Below are 20,225 nucleotides of genomic sequence, written 5' to 3'. Positions count from 1 at the left end.
AAAATCATCTGGGGACAATCATTTGGGGGGAACAAATTGATTTCTAGAGAGAACTTTTGGAAGAACCTTTGCAACTAGAAATATGGCAGATTTTTCAGGGGGAAGGCGGTGGAACCCCTGTTGCAGGAGACCTTTTAAGGAAAAATCCTGGTCAGCTTGATTCAGGGCAGAAGTGGGCAATGACCATGGCTCTCCAAATATCGTTGGACCTCCAGGTACCCAGCCCCAGGCAGCCTATTCTGTAGATGGGAGAGGGTGGGAGCTGGGAGTACAGAAACACCGCAAAGCCACAGATGCCCTTGCCCTGATTAAGGCGCAGAGGAGAGGGCTATCGATAGCCGCTGGTCCCAATGGCTGTGCTCTGCATCAGAGACAACCGTGCTTCTGAATGCATGATGCTGGAAGCCACAGGAGGGGAGAGTGTTGCATCTTGTTTAACGGACTACAGTAGTACCTCGGGTTACAGACACTTCAGGTTACAGACTCTGCTAACCCAGAAATAGTACCTCGGGTTAAGAACTTTGCTTCAGGATGAGAACAGAAATCGTGCTCCAGGGGTGTGGCGGCAGCAGGAGGCCCCATTAGCTAAAGTGGTGCTTCAGGTTAAGAACAGTTTCAGGTTAAGAACGGACCTCCGGAACGAATTAAGTTCTTAACCCGAGGTACCACTGTATTGTATTTTAATATTTTGTTGGAAGCTGCCCAGAGTGGCTCATGTTACGTCCGCTTCATGTTACGTTCTTTCAGGTTACATGCCGCGGCAACCCAGAAGTACCAGAAAGGGTTACTTCTGGGTTTCGCCGCTCGCACACGCGCAGAAGCGCAAAATGACGTCACGCGCATGCGCAGAAGCGGCGAATCACAACCCATGCGTGCGCAGACGCGCCACTGCGGGTTGCGTTCTTTTCATGTTGCGAACAGGCCTCCGGAACGGATCCTATTCGCAACCAGAGGTACCACTGTATATATGATGATGATGATGATGATGTTGATGATGATGATGATCGGATCCTGCTTGCTGGTATCCCATAATGAGCATCTGGTCGGCCACTGTGAGAACAGGATGCTGGACTAGATGGGCCATTGGGCCTGATCCAGCGTGTGCTCTTCTGCTATTGAAAAGAGACCGGTAGTCACATTCCAACTCCAGGTGTCATTTCTTCAGCTGGAATTCCAGCTAGTTTCTGGTCTCATCTTTACAATCCCGCAAAAAAAAAAAAAAAAAAAAGTCCTGTGTCGCCCGATTGCCGAATTACATAATCCTAGATGAGCTCGCCCCCCCCCCGACCGCTCTCCCTTCCCTGCCTGCTTTCTTAAATCCTCTGTATTTTTTTGAGAGAGAGCAGCAGAGATGAGAGAAACTAATCCAGCAGCAGCAGTAGCAGCAGATCACGATGATGATAAGGAGCTGGCAAGGCTTCACCGCACCCTGGGACTCATCAGTCAGCAACGGAGGGGAGGGTGGATGTTTGGCTTTTCTATAGAAGGGCTTTCCAAAATCCTCTGGCCCCAACCCCAGACGATGCTCAAGGGGCTTAGTTCTGGGACCGCTTCTGTTCCTCCCAGCAAAGAGGCTGCACGTTAAAAAGCCCCAAGCAGAGGGTGATGGAATCATAGAAGGGGCACCCCGAGGTCATCCAGCCCAACCCGCCCTTGCAAGCCAGGAACATGCAGCTGTCCCGTACAGCGATCCAACCTGCGCCATGCTGTCACCAGCTGAGCTACCCCAGGCTCGTTTTGCTCCAGGCAGCATGACATTCATTGGGCAAACAAATTCGCCGCGAGCGCATTCGACCGCATACCTGACCTCGAAAAAGGCTGCTTGTTTAGGCTCACCCTGTGAGGTCTGTTTAAGGTTCAGGAGTTGCCCCTGACAATGACATTTACACACAGGAAGGCGTGTGTGTGTGTGTGTGCGTTGTTAGGTCTCTTTTTATTGTCATATTCTTATTAAACAGCTTTCTAAGCTCTGCCACATTTTCTTTGGAAAATACAGAAGACAGACAGACAGACATGCTTTGCCCCTCCCCTTCCACCTTCCTGCTCCTCGTCGGGCCCTGAAATTGCCAAAAACGCGTGCCACCCCCCCATCCCCAAACCATCAATATGTCCAGTGCAAAATACCGCCAACCTGGGCTGAAAATGTGACTCTGTTGGGAGTTTTAAAAAAAGGAGATTATGTTGTCCCCATGCCCTCAGACTTAGCTCCCCAGGACGCCTCTCCTTTCCCTCTGATTCAGACAGCGACAAGGGATTCCTCTGCTCCCAATATTGCTATTCACCCATCTCCAACCTGGCGCCCTCCGTCAGTTTAGGAATATACAATTTCCCACCATCCCCCAGCCAGTTAGGGAAGCCTGGCCAAGTCCGATGCCGTGGTGCGAAAGGGCAGCCGTCTTAATTCATGGCTGCACGCATAAAGTGGGGGGCAAGGCCCATTTTGCATGAAAACGGACCGGCAGGAAACCCAGGGCAGACAAGAGAAAGCCCTTCTCCAAAGCACCGATTCGGGGAATGTGATGGAGGGGTACAGGTGGCTTCAAAGGAAGATGAGCAAATTCATGGAGGGGGAGAAGGATGTCCGGAAAAGTGAAAAAAGGACTCACTGGATGCCTCTTTGCAAAGCTCTGGGTGGGATAGGGAATGGGGGAGATGGAATCAAAAACCTCGCCGGTCATAGCAGGTCTCAAACTGCTTGACATCCATAGTGCAAACGTCTGGGGAGGAGAGCGAAATCTGCGGGCGGCAGCTTCTCCTTATCGTGATTTCTTTAAGGAGGGGAGCAGGGGCTGCCTCACAATTTGGGAATAAGCCAGGCCCCCCGCCAACACCGTCACATTCTCAGCCTGTGCAACCTTCAGCCTTTAAATATAGATATATAGAGATAGATCTGGATATATATTATCATTATTCATATAGAGATGTCTGTAAAATATAGCTCCGCCGTATCCTCTCTTTAAATCTTCCTCTTTCCACAATTCCCACCCCCACGACACATTGCTGTCACTCCCAACCTCAAAAAGTGTTTAATAGGATCCAACCCCACCCCCAACCCTACTCGTTGCCCCGTTCCCTCCCCCTGGGAGGGGAAAAGCCCCGCTTGCCCCCCGCCCTGCCCTGCCCTCCCCCTAGACGAGACGCCACTGGAGGATGCTGGTGTCGGTCCCACCGGTGGAAAGCAGCAGGCTGTCGTCGTGGAGGAAGGCAATGTTGGTGACGTGGCTGCTGTGGCCGTTGTACGTGTGGCTGGGGGCCTGGAGGAAGAGAGAGGAAAGGGGTCTCAGGAGAGGGCAGGAAAAACCCCACGCACAAAGTCTGGCCGCTCCGCTTGTCAAAAGCCTTTCCGAAATCAAGATACACTATGTCCACAGCGTTCCCCTGATCCACCAAACTTGTAACTCCGAGGATGGCAAGTGGGGCTGGGAGGGAGATTCCAAGACAATCAAATACTGCAATTAATCCAGAATGTGGCAGCTAGACTGGTGACTGGGAGTGGCCGCCGGGACCACAAAACACCGGTCCTGAGAGATCTGCATTGGCTCCCAGGACGTTTCTGAGCACAATTCAAAGTGTTGGTGCTGACCTTTAAAGCCCTAAACAGCCTCAAAGGCCCAGTATACCTGAAGGAGCGTCTCCACCCCCATTGTTCTGCCCGGACACTGAGGTCCAGCACCGAGGGCCTTCTGGCGGTTCCCTCCCTGCGAGAAGCAAAGCTACAGGGAACCAGGCAGAGGGCCTTCTCGGTGGTGGCGCCCGCCCTGTGGAACGCCCTCCCACCAGATGTGAAGGAAATAAGCAGCTATCTTATCTTTAAAAGACATCTGAAGGCAGCCCTGTTCAGGGAAGTTTTTAATATTTAATGCTGTATTGTTTTTAACACTTGATTGGAAGCCGCCCAGAGTGGGTGGGGAAACTCAGCCAGATGAGCGGGGTATTATTATTAATAAACATTTAAACATTTCAGTGTAACACAGTATAGTTTCTTTTTCCTCTGCAGAATATGGATAGCTGTCTTTTCAAAACGAGAGCAAGAGCATCGAGTGATACTGAGGACAATCTCATCCTATAAATGAGATCACCCAGCAACAGTGAGCTCATACTTCCCCTTGAGTTTGCCTACATACTTAAGGTACATATAGGCTTGTTTATAATTGTATTTGGGGAATGATTCACGTTCTTAGGTAGCTGCACGCTTCTCTATTTGCTGTGTGTCCCGTGATAACATTATAAAGCAGTCGTGCTCTCTGTTATAATTCAACGAGTTGTTTCTTTTTGTCCTCCAACGTATTTCTTACATTAAAAAAATCGGTGTGCTGCGAGCAAATTTTTATTCTGAAGGTGTGGCCCAGATAAATCTTTTTGAGAACCACTGGGCTAGGATGGGGGGCAACCCAGACACGCAGGCACTGCAGAAACCGGGGGGGACAGGGTTGAGTGGCAGATGCTGCGAGCAACTGGGAGAGAGACGAGCCAAGAGAGGTTGGTGCGGAAGTCTCAGGACGCCCCTTGCCAATTTTCAGGTTACTTAGAAGGAGAGCAGAAGGAAAGGATCGGGGCAAGACGAGAGGGTAAGAGACCCTGGGGATATGGGGCAGGAGGCTCACCCGCGGCTGGCAGCAAGGGTAGGAGAACAAGTGCACTTTGCCGAAGTCGTCGGCAGACGCCAGGAGCTTCCCGTCGTGGGAGCGGCAGACGGCGTTGATGTCGGTGCCGTCCGCACCCTCCGGCCAGATCCCTAGCAGGGCAGAGAAAAAGTCAGCGGCGGAAAAAACAGTAATAATACAGTTGTGCCTTTGAAGTCCCCTTCATGGATCACTGCCTTGCAGTGGCAAAGGGGCTTGAATAACTCAGAGAAGCTGTGAGCTATGCCCTGCAGGGCCACCCAAGATGGACAGGTCATAGTGGAGAGTTTTGACCAAATGTGATCCACCTGGAGGAGGAACCGGCAAGCCACTCCAGTGTCCCTGCCAAGAAAACTCCATGGACAAACTCCCTGGAAAAGACCCTGATGTTGGGAAAGATGGAGGGCACAAGGAGAAGGGGACGACAGAGGACGAGATGGTGGGACAGTGTTCTCCAAGCTACCAGCATGAGTTTGACCAAACTGCAGGAGGCAGTGGAAGACAGGAGTGCCTGGCGTGCTCTGGTCCAGGGGGTCACGAAGAGGCAGAGACGACTAAATGACTAAACAACAACAACCTTAGAAGTAGAAGCGAATCCGTTCCAGAAGTCCGTTTGACTTCCAAAATGTTCAGAAACCAAATTGCGGCTTCTGATCAGCTGCCGGAAGCTCCTGCAGCCGATCAGAAGCTATAGAAGCCCCGTCGGACGTTCCAAAGAATGTTCGCAAACTGGAACACTCACTTCCGGGTTTGCAGCGTTCAGGAGCCAAAACATCTGAGTCGCAAGGTGTTCGACAACCAAGGTACAACTGTAATAATTTTCTTATTTGTACGCCGCCCATCCGACTGGGTTGCGCCAGCCACTCTGGGCGGCTTCCAACATATATAGAAACAAATCGAAACATCAAACATTAAAAAGCTTCCCTTTAAAGCCCTATACGGCCCAGGACCCTCGTACCTATGGGACCGCCCCTCCTGGTATGTCCCACGGAGGACCTTACGGTCTTCAAATAAAAACATATTGGAGATCCCAGGCCACAGGGAGGTTAGGTTGGCCTCAACCAGAGCCAGGGCCTTTTCGGCTGTGGCTCCGATCTGGTGGAACGCTCTGTCACAGGAGACTAGGGCCCTGCGGGACTTGACATCTTTCCGCAGGGCCTGCAAGACAGAGCTGTTCCGCCAGGCCTTTGGCCAAGGCACAGTCTGACTCCCTCCTTTGGTAATCCTCACAGAACTCTAGCCCAATGGTTAATTTGATTCTGAATTGATTTTAGAATGAATTGATTTTAGAATGCTGTGTTACTTTTATTGTTGTTAGCCGCTCTGAGCCCGGCTTCGGCTGGGGAGAGTGGGATATAAATAAAATTATTATTATTATTATTATTATTATTATTATTATTATTATTATACAGGAGAAAGAAGTTGTAACATCCCGTCAACCCATCCCATTTTCCCCTTTTGTGCATCGTAACCTGCAATGCCCAAACGAAAACCTTCCATTGCTCGCTGGGCCAACCACCCGCATGGCTGAAAGGACTGGCAGGAGTGGGGGGGGCGGTCTGTAAGGGGCATTTGGCATATCCTATTCTGCCTGGTTTAGCAGTAACCAGGGGGTTGCTTCCCGGTGTTTTCACAGTTTGAAAACAAAAGAAATCATTTATTAAGAAGAGGACGTGGGAGAGCCCTGACCCCTGGCCAGCCAGAGGGGTGGAATATAAATAATTATTGTTTTTATTATTTCTTGCATTTGTGCTTCTGGGCGGAGCCAAGGGCATCATCCTGTCTGAGGGGGTTAAAGGATGAAGTGTGTGCCTTGGTTTTGGGAGCCCCGCAGAGCCTTTCTGAAGGCAGCCCTGTTTAGCTTTTAACGTTTGATGCATTACTGCATTTTAATATTTTGTTGGAAGCCGCCCAGAGTGGCTGGGGAAGCCCAGCCAGATGGGCAGGGTATAAAAAATAAATTATTATTATTATTATTATTATTATTATTATTATTATTATTATTATATTTCTTGCTCACACCACCCGCCCAGACACTCACCAAAGACCCCAAAGCCCAGGACGCAGGTGGCCGTGGCCCAGTCCATGTTGCGGACGGCCTCAGCGCTGGTGATCTGGCGGCAGGTGGAGGGGTCCCCTGTAGGGAGGGAGCAGGAGCAGAAGGAGGAAGGAGACAGAGACAAGAAAATGTAAAGCACGTAATGCCATCAGAACCTGGGCTGTTCCTCCTGCAGAGATCGCAGATTGTGGAAACAGACTCTAAAGGAGATCGTCTGATAAGGAGGACGCCTCCTAGTCCCTCTCCCAGCGCAAAGGTGGCGCTAAGAAAAAGAACCCAAACTCTATACTTACAGTACAGGATTTCGTAATCGCCAGAATTGGTGACCAAACAGCTGCTGTCAAAGGCCCAGTCCAGATGGGTGATGAAACTGGAGTGGCCCTAGAGCAAAGGGGAGATTTTAGATTGATTGATTGACAGACAGACACACACACACACCTGCAAGGGGAACACTTCCTGTTACACACATAACCCCGAGGCTCCTCACAGAGTCCCTGCCAAGAGAGCATATTCACCCAGTGCTTTACCAGTCGCACTGGCTCCTGGTGGAGTATAGGGTCAGGTTCAAGATGCCCGTCTTGACCTTTAAAGTCCTTTGTGGCTTAGGGCCCTCGTACCTACGGGACCGCCTCTCCTGGTCTGCCCCGCAGAGGACCTCAAGGTCCATGCATAACCACAGTTTAGAGGTCCCGGGCCCTAAGGAAGTCAGATTATCCTCCACCAGGACCAGGGCCTTTTCGGTGATGGCTCTGACCTGGTGGAATGCTCTGTCCCAGGAGACCAGGGCCCTGCAGGATTTAACCTCCTTCCTCAGGGCCTGTAAGACAGAGCTATTCCGCCTGGCCTTTAATTTGAATTCAGCCTGATCTCCCCCCCCCCTTCTCTTCCTTCCCCCTCCCCTTTTATGAAGATCACACGCTCTGGGATCCCACAGCTAATTCTCCCCTGGTCTCCTCGCTGGCCCAAGTAGGACCAATTCAGCCAGCTAGCCCTGGGGATTATCTGATTGATTTTTTATTTTTATTGTTATTCATGTTTTTATACTGTATTTTGTGCTGCTTTTATAATTAAGTGTTTTAAAGTGTTCTAAATTTGTTGTTAGCCGCCCTGAGCCCAGTTTTTGAACCTGGAAGGGCGGGGTATAAATAAAAAATTATTATTATTATTATTATTATTATTATTATTTGATGCTCTACAACCCCTTTAGAAACCACAGAATCATTGACTTGAAAGGGACCCCGAAGGATCATTCAGTCCAACCCCCCTGCAATGCAAGATTATGCAGTTGTCCCATAAAGGGATCGAACCTGCGACGTTGGCACTATCAGCCCCACGGTCTAACCAACTGAGCCCAGAGCGTTCTATTTCCGTTCAAGGCAAAGGACCCTGGTGCTCACGGCCACTGTGTGCCCTGCTAATCTCCTCGCTGTGCCCAGATGAGGTAGACACTCTGCGCATGGCCAGAGGCTCATGTTGTTCAGCATCTTCTGGGGCCAAGTCAAAAAAAGCCCAGGAAATCAGGCTGTTGTGGACAGCCGTACCTGCCCAGAGGAGTGAAGCGCCACAAACCATTATCCATTTTTCAAAAGGATAAATTTTTTTATATAAAAAAAGACATACTGTACGGCTGGCTGGACCCCTAAATCTGACAAAGCAGCTCCCTCTGCTGCCCAATTGCAATATTACAGTGTTTTGCTACCTTAATATGGCAGCCTTTGTCAGACTGGTGCCCTCGATATAAAGCTATGGTTTTCCCAGTCGTGATGTATGGAAGTGAAAGCTGGACCATAAAGAAGGCTGATCGCCGAAGAATGGATGCTTTTGAATTCTGGTGCTGGAAGAAACTCTTGAGAGTCCCATGGACTGCAAGAAGATCCTACCTCTCCATTCTGAAGGAAATCAGCCCTGAGTGCTCACTGGAAGGACGGATCGTGAAGCTGAGGCTCCAAGACTTTGGCCACCTCATGAGAAGAGAAGACTCCCTGGAGAAGACCCTGATGTTGGGAAAGATGGAGGGCCCAAGGAGAAGGGGACGACAGAGGACGAGATGGTGGGACAGTGTTCTCGAAGCTACCAGCATGAGTTTGACCAAACTGCGGGAGGCAGTGGAAGACAGGAGTGCCTGGCGTGCTCTGGTCCAGGGGGGGTCACAAAGTGGCAGACACGACTAAACAACAACAACAGTTCCCATCAGCCCCCAGCCAGCATCGTCGCTGGAGCTGATGAGAGTTGCGGTCCAAAACATAATGGAGGGCACCAGGTTGGCGAAGACCGCCTTACAAGGATGCAACAGGAGGTGCCTGAAACAGAAGATGCCCGGCACAACCGTAAATACTTCATAGCTGAACATCAGACCCTACTGCTCAAATGGGGACCAAAGAGATCCCGTTCAGCCATGTCGCCACAGGGACGTTTCTGCTTCTGATACTAGCTTTGAGTGTTTCTTTTGCGATACGTAAGTTTTTGCGTAAAAAACTTGGGTGAAAGAGGAGAGCGCAAAATATGGTCTGAGGCTCAACATCAAAAAAACGAAGATCATGGCCACTGGTCCCATCACCTCCTGGCAAATAGAAGGGGAAGAAATGGAGGCAGTGAGAGATTTTACTTTCTTGGGCTCCATGATCACTGCAGATGGTGACAGCAGCCACGAAATTAAAAGACGCCTGCTTCTTGGGAGAAGGGCAATGACAGGCCTAGACAGCATCTTGAGAAGTAGAGACGTCACCTTGCCAACAAAGGTCCGTATAGTTAAAGCCATGGTTTTCCCAGTAGTGATGTATGGAAGTGAGAGCTGGACCATAAAGAAGGCTGATCGCCGAAGAATTGATGCTTTTGAATTATGGTGCTGGAGAAGACTCTTGAGAGTCCCATGGACTGCAAAAAGATCAAACGCATCCATTCTTAATGAAATCAGCCCTGAGTGCTCACTGGAAGGACAGATCGTGAAGCTGAGGCTCCAGTACTTTGGCCACCTCATGAGAAGAGAAGACTCCCTGGAGAAGACACTGATGCTGGGAAAGATGGAGGGCACAAGGAGAAGGGGGCGACAGAGGACGAGATGGTTGGATAGTGTTTTCGAGGTTACCAGCATGAGTTTGACCAAACTGCGGGAGGCAGTGGAGGACAGAGGTGCCTGGCGTGCTCTGGTCCATGGGGTCACGAAGAGTCGGACACGACTAAACGACTAAACAACAACAACAAAGTTTTTGCCAGCTGCTTTGGAAAGTCTGGGCTAGAGGAATGTGGGGTGTAAATATTCCACCCCCTGGAGACGCAACTCTTTAGCCTGTTTTCAGCACTTGAGGTGTATTGTCATACCTCGGGTTACAGACGCTTCAGGTTGCGTGTTTTCGGGATACAGACACGCCGAAACCCGGAAGTACTGGAACAGGTTACTTCTGGGTTTTGGCGCTCGCACATGCGCAGAAACACCAGATCACAACCCACATGTGCGCAGACACTGTGCTGTGGGTTGCAGACGTGCCTCCCGCACAGATCACGTTCGCAACCCGAGTGTCCACTGTGAATCTTTAAGGTAAAGGTAAAGGGATCCCTGACCATTAGGTCCAGTCGTGACCGACTCTGGGGTTGCGGCGCTCATCTCGCTTTACTGGCCGAGGGAGCTGGCGTACAGCTTCCAGGTCATGTGGCCAGCAGGACTAAGCCGCTTCTGGCGAACCAGAGCAGCACACGGAAACGCCGTTTACCTTCCCGCCGGAGTGGTACCTATTTATCTACTTGCACTTTGACGTGCTTTCGAACTGCTAGGTTGGCAGGAGCAGGGACCGAGCAACGGGAGCTCACCCCGTCGTGGGGATTCGAACCACCAACCTTCTGATCGGCAAGTCCTAGGCTCTGTGGTTTAACCCACAGCGCCACCCATGTCCCTTTTTGTGTATCTTTAGCACCCGCCTTATATTGTGATTGTAAGTTGTTTTTAAACGTGGTGTTTTGGATGTTGTAGCCTTTGGGTGAAAGGAAGTCAAGGGAGGAAGGAAGGAAGGAAGGAAATCTTTCTGGGCAGAATGCAGTTCTGTCTTTGGTTCTGCCTCCACTCACCGAACACTTGCCGACGCGCCCATACTTCCTGCCACCCTCAGAAACCAGGTAGATGTAGACAAAGTTGTCGTGGGAGCCCAGAGCCAAGTATTTGCCATCTGCAAAGCACAAAAGCAAGAGTCAGGGGACTGGAGGGGTGGGCAGACACTGGAAGGCAAAATGGGGGTCTCAATGCAGCTCAGAATTTTTAGTCTCCAGTGCACACTTAGAATCAGAGAGTGGTAGAGTTGGAAGGGACCCCGAGGGTCATCCTGTCCAACCCCCTGCAATGCAGGAATCTCAGCTGAAGCATCCGTGACGGACAGACATCCAACCTATATTTAAAAACCTGTAAGGAAGGAGAGTCCACCACCTTCCGAAGGAGTCAGTTCCAATAGGCTTAGTTTTTCTTGTAATATTTGAACATTGCTTTCCACTGAAAAGGTCCCGGAGAATATTCCCAACCCGGAATAGTAACAATAACAATAACAATTTATTATTTATACCCCGCCCATCTGGCTGGGTTTCCCCAGCCACTGTGGGTGGCTTCCAACCAAATATTAAAAGCAATAAAGCATCAGACATTAAAAACTTCCCTAAACAGGGCTGCCTTCAGTTGTCTTTTAAAAGTAAAATAGTTGTTTATTGCCTTGACACCTGATGGGAGGGCGTTCCACAGCGCAGGTGCCACTACAGAGAAGGCCACCTGCCTGGTTCCCAGCAACATCGCTTCTCGCAGGGAGGGAACCGCCAGAAGGCCCTCGGAGCTGGACCTCAGTGTCCGGGCAAAACAATGGGGTGGAGACGCTCCTTCACGTATACTGGACTGAGGCCATTTAGGGCTTTCAAGGTCAGCACCAACACTTTGAATTGTGCTCGGAAACGTACTGGGAGCCAATGCAGATCTCTCAGGACCGGTGTTATGTGGTCCCGGTGGCCGCTCCCAGTCACCAGTCTAGCTACTGCATTCTGGATTAGTTGCAGTTTCCGGGTCACCTTCAAAGGTAGCCCCACGTAGAGCGCATTGCTGTAGTCCAAGCAAGAGATAACCAGAGCATGCACCACTCTGGTGAGACAGTCCACAGGCAGGGAGGGTCTCATCCTGCATACCAGATGGAGCTGGTAAACAGCCGCCCTGGACACAGATTTGACCTGCGCCTCCATGGACAGCTGTGAGTCCAAAATGACTCCCAGGCTGCGCACCTGGTCCTTCAGGGGCACAGTTACCCCATTCAGGACCAGGGAGTCCTCCACACCCGCCCGCCCCCTGTCCCCCAAAAACAGTACTTCTGTCTTGTCAGGATTCAACCTCAATCTGTTAGCTGCCATCCAAAAGAAAAGAAAATCGCATAAGCGTTGTTAAAAACAAATTGAACAGTGCAACAACATATCTCATCATTCAGTGTCCCTACAAATCCCATCGTATTATAAGTAGGGCTTCCTCTGAAGACGGTTCGGAAACTTCAGCTGGTGCAGAATTCAGCGGCCAGGTTGCTCACTGGAGCAAGATGGTTTGAACATATTACACTGATCCTGGTCTGACTGCACTGGCTACCAGTTAGCTTCTGGGCCCAATTCACAGTGCTGGTTTTGACCTATAAAGCCTTAAACGGCTCAGGACCGCAATACTTCAAGGACCGCCTCATTCCATATGAACCTACCCGGACCCTGAGATCATCTTCTGAGGCCCTCCTTCGTGTGCCTCCTCCGCGAGAGGTCTGGAGGGTGGCAACACAAGAACAGGGCCTTTTCTGCAGTGGCTCCCCATTTGTGGAATGCTCTCCCCAGGCAAGTTTGCCTGGTGCCTTCATTATATACCTTGAGGTGCCAGGCAAAAACATTCCTTTTTAACCAGGCCTTTGGTTGACCTGATTGACATCCTATGCCCTTTTAAAATGTGTTTTTTTGGGGGGGGGGACGGGCTATTACATGGTTTTTATTTCTATTAGGTATTTTGTGGTTTTATATCTTGATTTTATTCTGTGAACTGCCTTGAGACACCCGGGTATAGGGCGGTATATAAATCCTAATAATAATAATAATAATAATAATAATAATAATAATAATAATAATTTTTTGCTGGGAATCACAGGAGGGTTCTACTTGTGGGCTCCCATAGGCATTCGGCTGGTCACTGGGAGACTGGACGCCCTCTCCCACCGGCCAACTAGCCAAATCTTTGGTCTGATCCAAAGCTCTTTACACTCCTTCCATCAAGAATGGAGGAATGAACCAAAAGGAGATGCCCTCCTATCTTAACAGCGAATGCTCTGCTTGCCTTTCCCAGGCGGAAAAAATGCTACTTGCGGAGATCACAATTCAACAACAACAACAGCATCAGCTAAACCCAAAGACAAACCAACAGATCCCGGTAGGATTCTGCCGCAACCTTCCTTCCAAACCCACCTCTTGGCTCCTCCCTCCGTACCCCTCTCCCCCCCCCCACATTTCCTACCTGGGGAGAAGCTGACCACAGAAATGGGCTCCCCTCCATCCGTGTGAATGGTCACCAGATCTCGGGTCTCCGTGTCCAGCACCAGCCACCTGAAGTGAAGCAGAGAGGGGAGGGGAAAGTTTTCCAGGAGGTCAGAGCAGCTGAAGATGCCGGGATCAAAGCAGAGAACAGCGTCGCAAGCTGGATTTCTGCATGTTGAAGTTTGTGGGTCGTAAATCCTTTGACCCACTGAGTCTTGCTGCAACGGCACTGCAATAAATTTGATTTATTGCCACTCCGGCAAACTTCAATGGCGCCCACACGCTTCCACTAGCGCGCTGCCACTCTTCTCAGTTGCCGGATAGTAGCAGAGTTCACACGCGGCGTAAAATGGCTTTGTCCGTGTCGACGTGGTGTCTTCAATAACTCAGCTCGACACCAGTGCTTCTAATCTAACACTCTTTATTTAGGTAAAGGTAAAGGGACCCTTGACCATTAGGTCCAGTCGTGGCCGACTCTGGGGTTGCGGCGCTCATCTCGCTTTACTGGCCGAGGGAGCCGGCGTACAGCTTCCGGGTCATGTGGCCAGCAGGACTAAGCCGCTTCTGGTGAACCAGAGCAGCGCACGGAGACGCCGTTTACCTTCCCGCCGGAGCGGTACCTATTTATCTACTTGCACTTTTTGGTGTGCTTTCGAACTGCTAGGTTGGCAGGAGCAGGGACCGAGCAACGGGAGCTCACCCTGTCGCAGGGATTCGAACTGCCGACCTTCTGATCGGCAAGTCCTAGGCTCTGTGGTTTAACCCACAGCGCCACCCGCGTCCCATCACTCTTTATTTAGAAGCATGCAAAAACAGAAAAGAAAAACCTACAGAATCTAGCTGCATGTTCGCAGCTTTCTGTCTCTAACAAAACGGAACTACCTTGCTCACATTCTCAGACAGACTGCTCTCAGCAGCCCCCAGAGAGCACAGATCAAAGGAAAATGCCCAGGTCATGTGGGCAGTGCACCCCGTTAATAAGAACTCTCCTGGAGTGTTAACTCTTGACTGTCCAGAACCATAACACTGCACCTTCCCTGCTTCCAGTATCTAAGTTGTGGGTCCAGAAGCGCTCTCTTTCGTAGGATGGAGAGTGAGTGTGCCTTGGAGGTGCTAAGCAACACGCGACCGTTTCTTTGGCTGTGTGGTGGCAGGACAGGAGAGGAGGAAGAGACTCCCCAGAGATAAAATAATAATCATATCTGTTGGACTGATTTTGGGGAAGGGCCAGAGAGCCAGTGTGGTGTAGTGGTTAAGAGCGGTGGACTCGTAATCTGGGGGACCGGGTTCGCGTCTCCGCTCCTCCACCTGCAGCTGCTGGGTGAGCTTGGGCCAGTCTCACTTCTCTGAAGTCTCTCAGCCCCACTCACCTCACAGAGTGTTTGTTGTGGGGGAGGAAGGGAAAGGAGCATGTTAGCCGCTTTGAGACTCCTTTGGGTAGTGATAAAGCGGGATATCAAATCCAAACTCCTCCTCAGAGGGGGGGACACCTGCCTTACATGCAGAAGGACCCAGGTCTAATCTCTCGCTTGGCATGTTCGTTACGTATCTCCAGGCGCCAGGAGAAAATGTTTCTCTTTAGGGCTTTCGGCTGGTTAACATTCTACAGCCTTTTAAATGTGCTTCGTTTTATTACGAATTTTGTGTTCTTGTTTTGTATTTCTAATACAGTGGTACCTCTGGTTACATACTTAATTCGTTCCGGAGGTCCGTTCTTAACCTGAAACTGTTCTTAACCTGAGGTACCACTTTAGCTAATGGGGCCTCCCGCTGCTGCGGTGCGATTTCTGTTCTCATCCTAAAGCAAAGTTCGTAACCCGAGGTACTATTTCTGGGTTAGCAGAGTCTGTAACCTGAAGCATCTGTAACCTGAGGTACCACTGTAAATAATAATAATTACCTGCCAGTTACAGTGCCCACCACTAGAACAGAACCGCTGGGATGGAATCCAGCCGAGCGAGCTGCGTCCTGCAGGAGACAGAGAAAGGAAGTGCAATTATGGGATGTATAGCACTAAGCATGGGAACCATTTTATGTCACCAGGGAATTGGGGAGGGAGGGATCCCACGGAACTGCATTGGCATCACCCAAGTGATCTCCCTGGGGCGCAAGCCTGGGCAGTGTGTCTGGAGGTCCTGGACTGCCCAGAGGACAAGACCCCCCCCATCCTCAGCCTCACATAGAACCCCCCACGGAATGCCCAACCCAGTCCTCCCCTCTGCCCCCCACCCGGCACAAGAACCCACCTTGATCCCCTTGCTCCACAGGGGCTGGTGGGTGGCCACGCTCCACAGGTGAACCTGCTTGTCTTGCCCGCAGGTCAGGAACTGGTCCAAAGCCGGGTGGGTGGCCAGGCCCCAAAGTTCTTCCGTGTGTCCCTGGGGAAAAGGGAGAGAGAGGAAGACTACGGTCACCCAGGTCTCCCACTGCAAGCAAAACTATCAAGGGTCGTCCGTTGAAGGAAGACTGCAGCATTTGGGACTTTTTTTAATAGTTTGGAGTAAGAGGCGACAAGGTGCAAGTTCGTACAATTATTCACCATTTTTTCATGGCGAAAGTGTAGAGAGAAAAACTTTTCTCCCTCTCTCATCACTCTAGAACAGGGATGTCCAACAGGTCGGTCGCAATCTACTGGTAGATCCCTGCGAGGTTTTGGTAGATCGCGGTCGATCTCTGGCTCCCTTTCCTTAGCGTCACTAAACCTGATTCCTGCCCTCCATTGTTGTATGATCTCTGGAAGGGAAGGCGGAGATTTCTCTGTGCTGCTGTTTTGATCCATAGCAATCTTTTTGTGAGTGACTTTACCCCTTTTTCCCTTGCCTTTAAAGGTAAATGGACCCCTGACCATTCGCTCCAGTCGCGGAAGACTCTGGGGTAGTGGCGCTCATCTCGCTTTACTGGCCGAGGGAGCCGGCGTACAGCTTCTGGGTCATGTGGCCAGCATGACTAAGCCACTTCTGGAGAACCAGAGCAGCGCACGGAAACACCATTTACCTTCCCGCCGGAGCGGTACCTATTTATCTACTTGCACTTTGACGTGCTTTTGAACTGCTAGGTGGGCAGGAGCTGGGACCGAGCAACAGGAGCTCACCCCGTCGCGGGGATTCGAACCGCCGACCTTCTGATCGGCAAGCCAAGGCTCTGTGGTTTAACCCACAGCGCCACCCATGTCCCTTGCTTTTAACCCCCCAAAAAACGGAACCCCGCCTGAAAGCTTATTTTATAACCCCCCCCAAAAAACAGGGCTCTTCTCCTCCCTATAAAATCTCAACAACTTTGAGCTGAACCCCCCAAGAACATCATGCAAGCGGAATATTAGGTAAAGGTAGATCGCTGCCAGTTTATAATTCTGAAAGTAGATCGCAGTCTATTGAGAGTTGGCCACCCCTGCTCTAGAACTAGTTGGTGCTTGATTTGTGCTGTTGGAGGAGTCAGGGCAGGGAAAAGGAAGCCCTTTCTCACGCAGCGCATGGCTAGTTTATGGTATTAGAGGTTACCGCCCACACACACTTTGGCTGCGCTTTCTGCTTGCGTGGTGGCACCTCGGCAAAACCACTTCTCACTGTTTATAGCTGAATATTTCCCCGGAGGCAGATGACAAGGAGTCCTGGTCAAATTCCTCAGTCAAGAGCTTCTTTATTGCTTGACTGGTTGCACAACCATTTGTTACAAATATATACAAACCATTTACATGCCTTCTATATTTTGGACTCACAGCTGTCCATGGAGGCGCAGGTCAATTCTGTGTCCAGGGCAGCTGTCTACCAGCTCCATCTGGTACGCAGGATGAGATCCTCCCTGCCTGCGGACTGTCTCGCCAGAGTGGTGCATGCTCTGGTTATCTCCCACTTGGACTACTGCAATGCGCTCTACATGGGACTACCTTTGAAGGTGACCCAGAAACTGCAACTAATCTAGAATGCGGCAGCTAGACTGGGGACTGGGAGTGGCTGCCGAGACCCCATAACACCGGTCATGAAAGATCGTCATTGGCTCCCAGTACGTTTCCGAGCACAATTCAAAGTGTTGGTGCTGACCTTGAAAGCCCTAAACGGCCTCAAAGGCCCAGGATACCTGAAGGAGCATCTCCACCCCCATCGTTCTGCCCGGACACTGAGGTCCAGCTCCGAGGGCCTTCTGGCGGTTCCCTCCCTGCGAGAAGCCAAGTTACAGGGAACCAGACATAGGGCCTTCTCGGTGGTGGCGCCTGCCCTGTGGAACGCCCTCCCAGCAGATGTCAAGGCAATAAACAACTATTTTACTTTTAAAAGACACCTGAAGGCGGCCCTGTTTAGGGAAGTTTTTAATGTCTGACGCTGTATTGTTTTTGATATTCTGTTGGAGGCCGCCCAGAGTGGCTGGGGAGACCCAGTCAGATGGGGGGGGGTATAAAAAATAAATTAAATAAAAAAATTAAATATATCTCTCCAGCACAGTATAACTCAGCGTGCGTATGTGTGTTTTCCTCGTGCTGAAATTGCAGCCTGCAACTTCCTCCCTTTATCCACACCTGCAGCTGACACCCATCAAGCCACGAATGCTACTAAAGAAAATTCTGGAACTCTCTTTAAAACTTAAAGGAACTTTTATCTGTTTCTTGGGAAATGTTTTCCTATGGAACTCCTGCCACAGGAGGCAGCGATGGCCACCAAGAAGGATGGCTTTAAATGAAGATTAGATAAATTCATGGAGGAGGAGAGGGCTATTGATGGCTACTAGCCGTGATGAAGGCTCCATGATGAAGGCCTCCACAGTTGGAGGGAGCAACGCCAGTTGCTGGACAGCACAGCAGAGGAGACCCGCTCTCGCACTCGGGTCCGGCTTGCAGATTTCCCCTTGGGGCACCTGGTTGGCCACTGTGAGAACAGGACACTGGTTCAGAAGGGCCATTGGCCTAATCCGGCAGAGCTCTTTTAGGGTCCTTATCAGTCAGCCCAGTGGTACATCTGTGATCCCAGTCACCACACCTCTTCAAATCCAGACATAAACCTGCGCAGTAGCTGCCCTCCTCCTTACCTGTATACCTGAAAGAGCGTCTCCACCCCCATCATTCTGCCCAGACACTGAGGTCCAGCTCCGAGGGCCTTCTGGCAGTTCCCTCCCTGTGAGAAGTGAGGTTACAGGGAACCAGGCAGAGGGCCTTCTCGGTGGTGGCGCCTGCCCTGTGGAACACCCTCCCCCCAGATGTGAAATAATCTTATCTTTAAAAGACATCTGAAGGCAGCCCTGTTCAGGGAAGTTTTTAATATTTAATGCTGTGTTGTTTTTAACATTTGATTGGGAGCCGCCCAGAGTGGCTGGGGAAACTCAGCCAGCGGGGTATAAATAATATTATTATTACCGTATTTTTTGCTCTATAAGACTCACTTTTTCCCTCCTAAAAAGTAAGGGGAAACGTGTGTGCGTCTTATGGAGCGAATGCAGGCTGCGCAGCTATCCCAGAAGCCAGAACAGCAAGAGGGATTGCTGCTTTCGCTGCGCAGTGATCCCTCTTGCTGTTCTGGCTTCTGAGATTCAGAATGTTTTTTTTCTTGTTTTCCTCCTCCGAAAACTAGGTGCGTCTTGTGGTCTGGTGCGTCTTATAGAGCGAAAAATACGGTATGTTATATTACCTGCACTAGGAGGGAGAAGCCAGTCGCCAAGGATCCGTGGAGCACTGAGTTGCGGGTAGTGCCCACAAAGAGCGAGTCGCCCTTTCCCTCTGCTATGGTGCGCACTGGCCCAAATCCCTCAGGCACCTGTAGGGAGAGGAAAACAGAGACCCCCCTCAGGGAAAACAGAAGATGCCCAGACAGGGCTAGCAGAGACGTCCGTCCGAAACAGTTTGCAAGTGGTGATTTGCTTTTTATTATGTGATGCTTTTATTAGCTTTTTAATTTCCTCATGTATCACATTCCAATATTTCTTAATTTCCGGGCATGACCACCACATATGCTATAAGGTTCCCATCATTCTATTACACCTCCAACACTTATTATCACCCGATTTTTTTAATTTTTCCAACCTGTCTGGCGACATATACCATCTATGATGCATCTTCATGAAATTTTCTTTCAATCGATAAGAAGCTGTAAAATTTATAATTTTTTGTCCAAAATTTAACCCGATCTTTGTATTCAGTTTCATAACCTAAATCTTGTCCCCACCTTAACATATTCTTACTTTTGATTTCTTGGTCTATTTGTATATTATTTAATAATTTACACATTTTTGTAAGTATTTTTTTGTTTGTAAGACTTCTTTATCTAACTGAATAAACAAAAAAATACTTACAAATAGGTACCCGAAAAAGCAACGCTGAGGTTAAACATGAGCAAATGAGCTTATTGAATCAAAGCATTATAATTTTTTTAAAAAAGATTTCAGCTGTAGGCAGATCTGACCACTGTGAAAGCTCTCTGTTCAGAGACAATTCACTGCCAACTAGCAAGTGCTGGGGGGGTGTTTAACAGCAGAAGATGCCATCCTGCACCATTTGTAAACCTCTCAAACCAGGCAGAGGGCCTTCTCGGTGGTGGCGCCCACCCTGTGGAACGCCCTCCCATCAGATGTCAAGGAAATAAACAACTATCTGACTTTTAGAAGACATCTGAAGGCAGACCTGTACAGGGAAGTTTTTAATGTTTGATCTTTTATTGTGTTTCTAATATCCTGTCCTGGATCACTGCCTTGTCGTGGTGAAGGGGCTTGAATAACTCAGAGAAGCGATGAGCTATGCCCTGCAGGGCCACCCACGACGGACAAGTCATAACCGAGAGTTTAGACTAAATGTGATCCACCTGGAGAAGGAACTGGCAAGCCACTCCAGTATTTTGCCAAGAAAACTCCATGGAGAAGCTTTGTGAAGAAAGTGAGTGCTTCCAAGGCTGGTTCACGGGGTCACGGAGAGTCAAACAGGACTAAGACGACTAAACAACAAAATATCTTGTTGGGAGCCACCCAGAGTGTGGCTGGGGAGGCCTGGCCAGATGGGTCGGGTATAAGTAATAAATTTGCAGCTGGCTGTTAGCTGCCAGAAGGTCAGGTGCTGA

At 50.0% G+C, this 20,225-nt stretch overlaps 1 protein-coding gene across 5 annotated transcripts in view; it reads right to left on the bottom strand.

Moving 5' to 3' along the window:
• Nucleotides 1–2,877: 2,877 nt before the first annotated feature.
• EML2 (EMAP like 2) overlaps nucleotides 2,878–20,225 on the bottom strand; it is a 53,215-nt gene continuing 35,867 nt past the window's right edge. For all 5 annotated transcript variants that reach the window (XM_053397650.1, XM_053397648.1, XM_053397652.1 and 2 more), the window contains 9 exons: nucleotides 18,807–18,932; nucleotides 15,441–15,572; nucleotides 15,095–15,162; nucleotides 13,175–13,263; nucleotides 10,741–10,838; nucleotides 6,975–7,062; nucleotides 6,664–6,759; nucleotides 4,605–4,735; nucleotides 2,878–3,254 (listed from right to left, as the gene is read on the bottom strand). In XM_053397650.1, the coding sequence (XP_053253625.1) occupies nucleotides 3,129–3,254; nucleotides 4,605–4,735; nucleotides 6,664–6,759; nucleotides 6,975–7,062; nucleotides 10,741–10,838; nucleotides 13,175–13,263; nucleotides 15,095–15,162; nucleotides 15,441–15,572; nucleotides 18,807–18,932 (954 nt within the window). In that variant the 3' untranslated portion in view covers nucleotides 2,878–3,128. The remainder of the gene's footprint in view (nucleotides 3,255–4,604; nucleotides 4,736–6,663; nucleotides 6,760–6,974; nucleotides 7,063–10,740; nucleotides 10,839–13,174; nucleotides 13,264–15,094; nucleotides 15,163–15,440; nucleotides 15,573–18,806; nucleotides 18,933–20,225) is intronic.

Source organism: Podarcis raffonei, chromosome 8 (genome assembly GCF_027172205.1).
Source record: "Podarcis raffonei isolate rPodRaf1 chromosome 8, rPodRaf1.pri, whole genome shotgun sequence".
NCBI classification, from domain to species: Eukaryota; Metazoa; Chordata; class Lepidosauria; order Squamata; family Lacertidae; genus Podarcis; species Podarcis raffonei.
The sequence above is the reverse complement of the archived record's forward strand: the minus strand, read 5'-3'. Positions and strand labels throughout refer to the sequence as shown.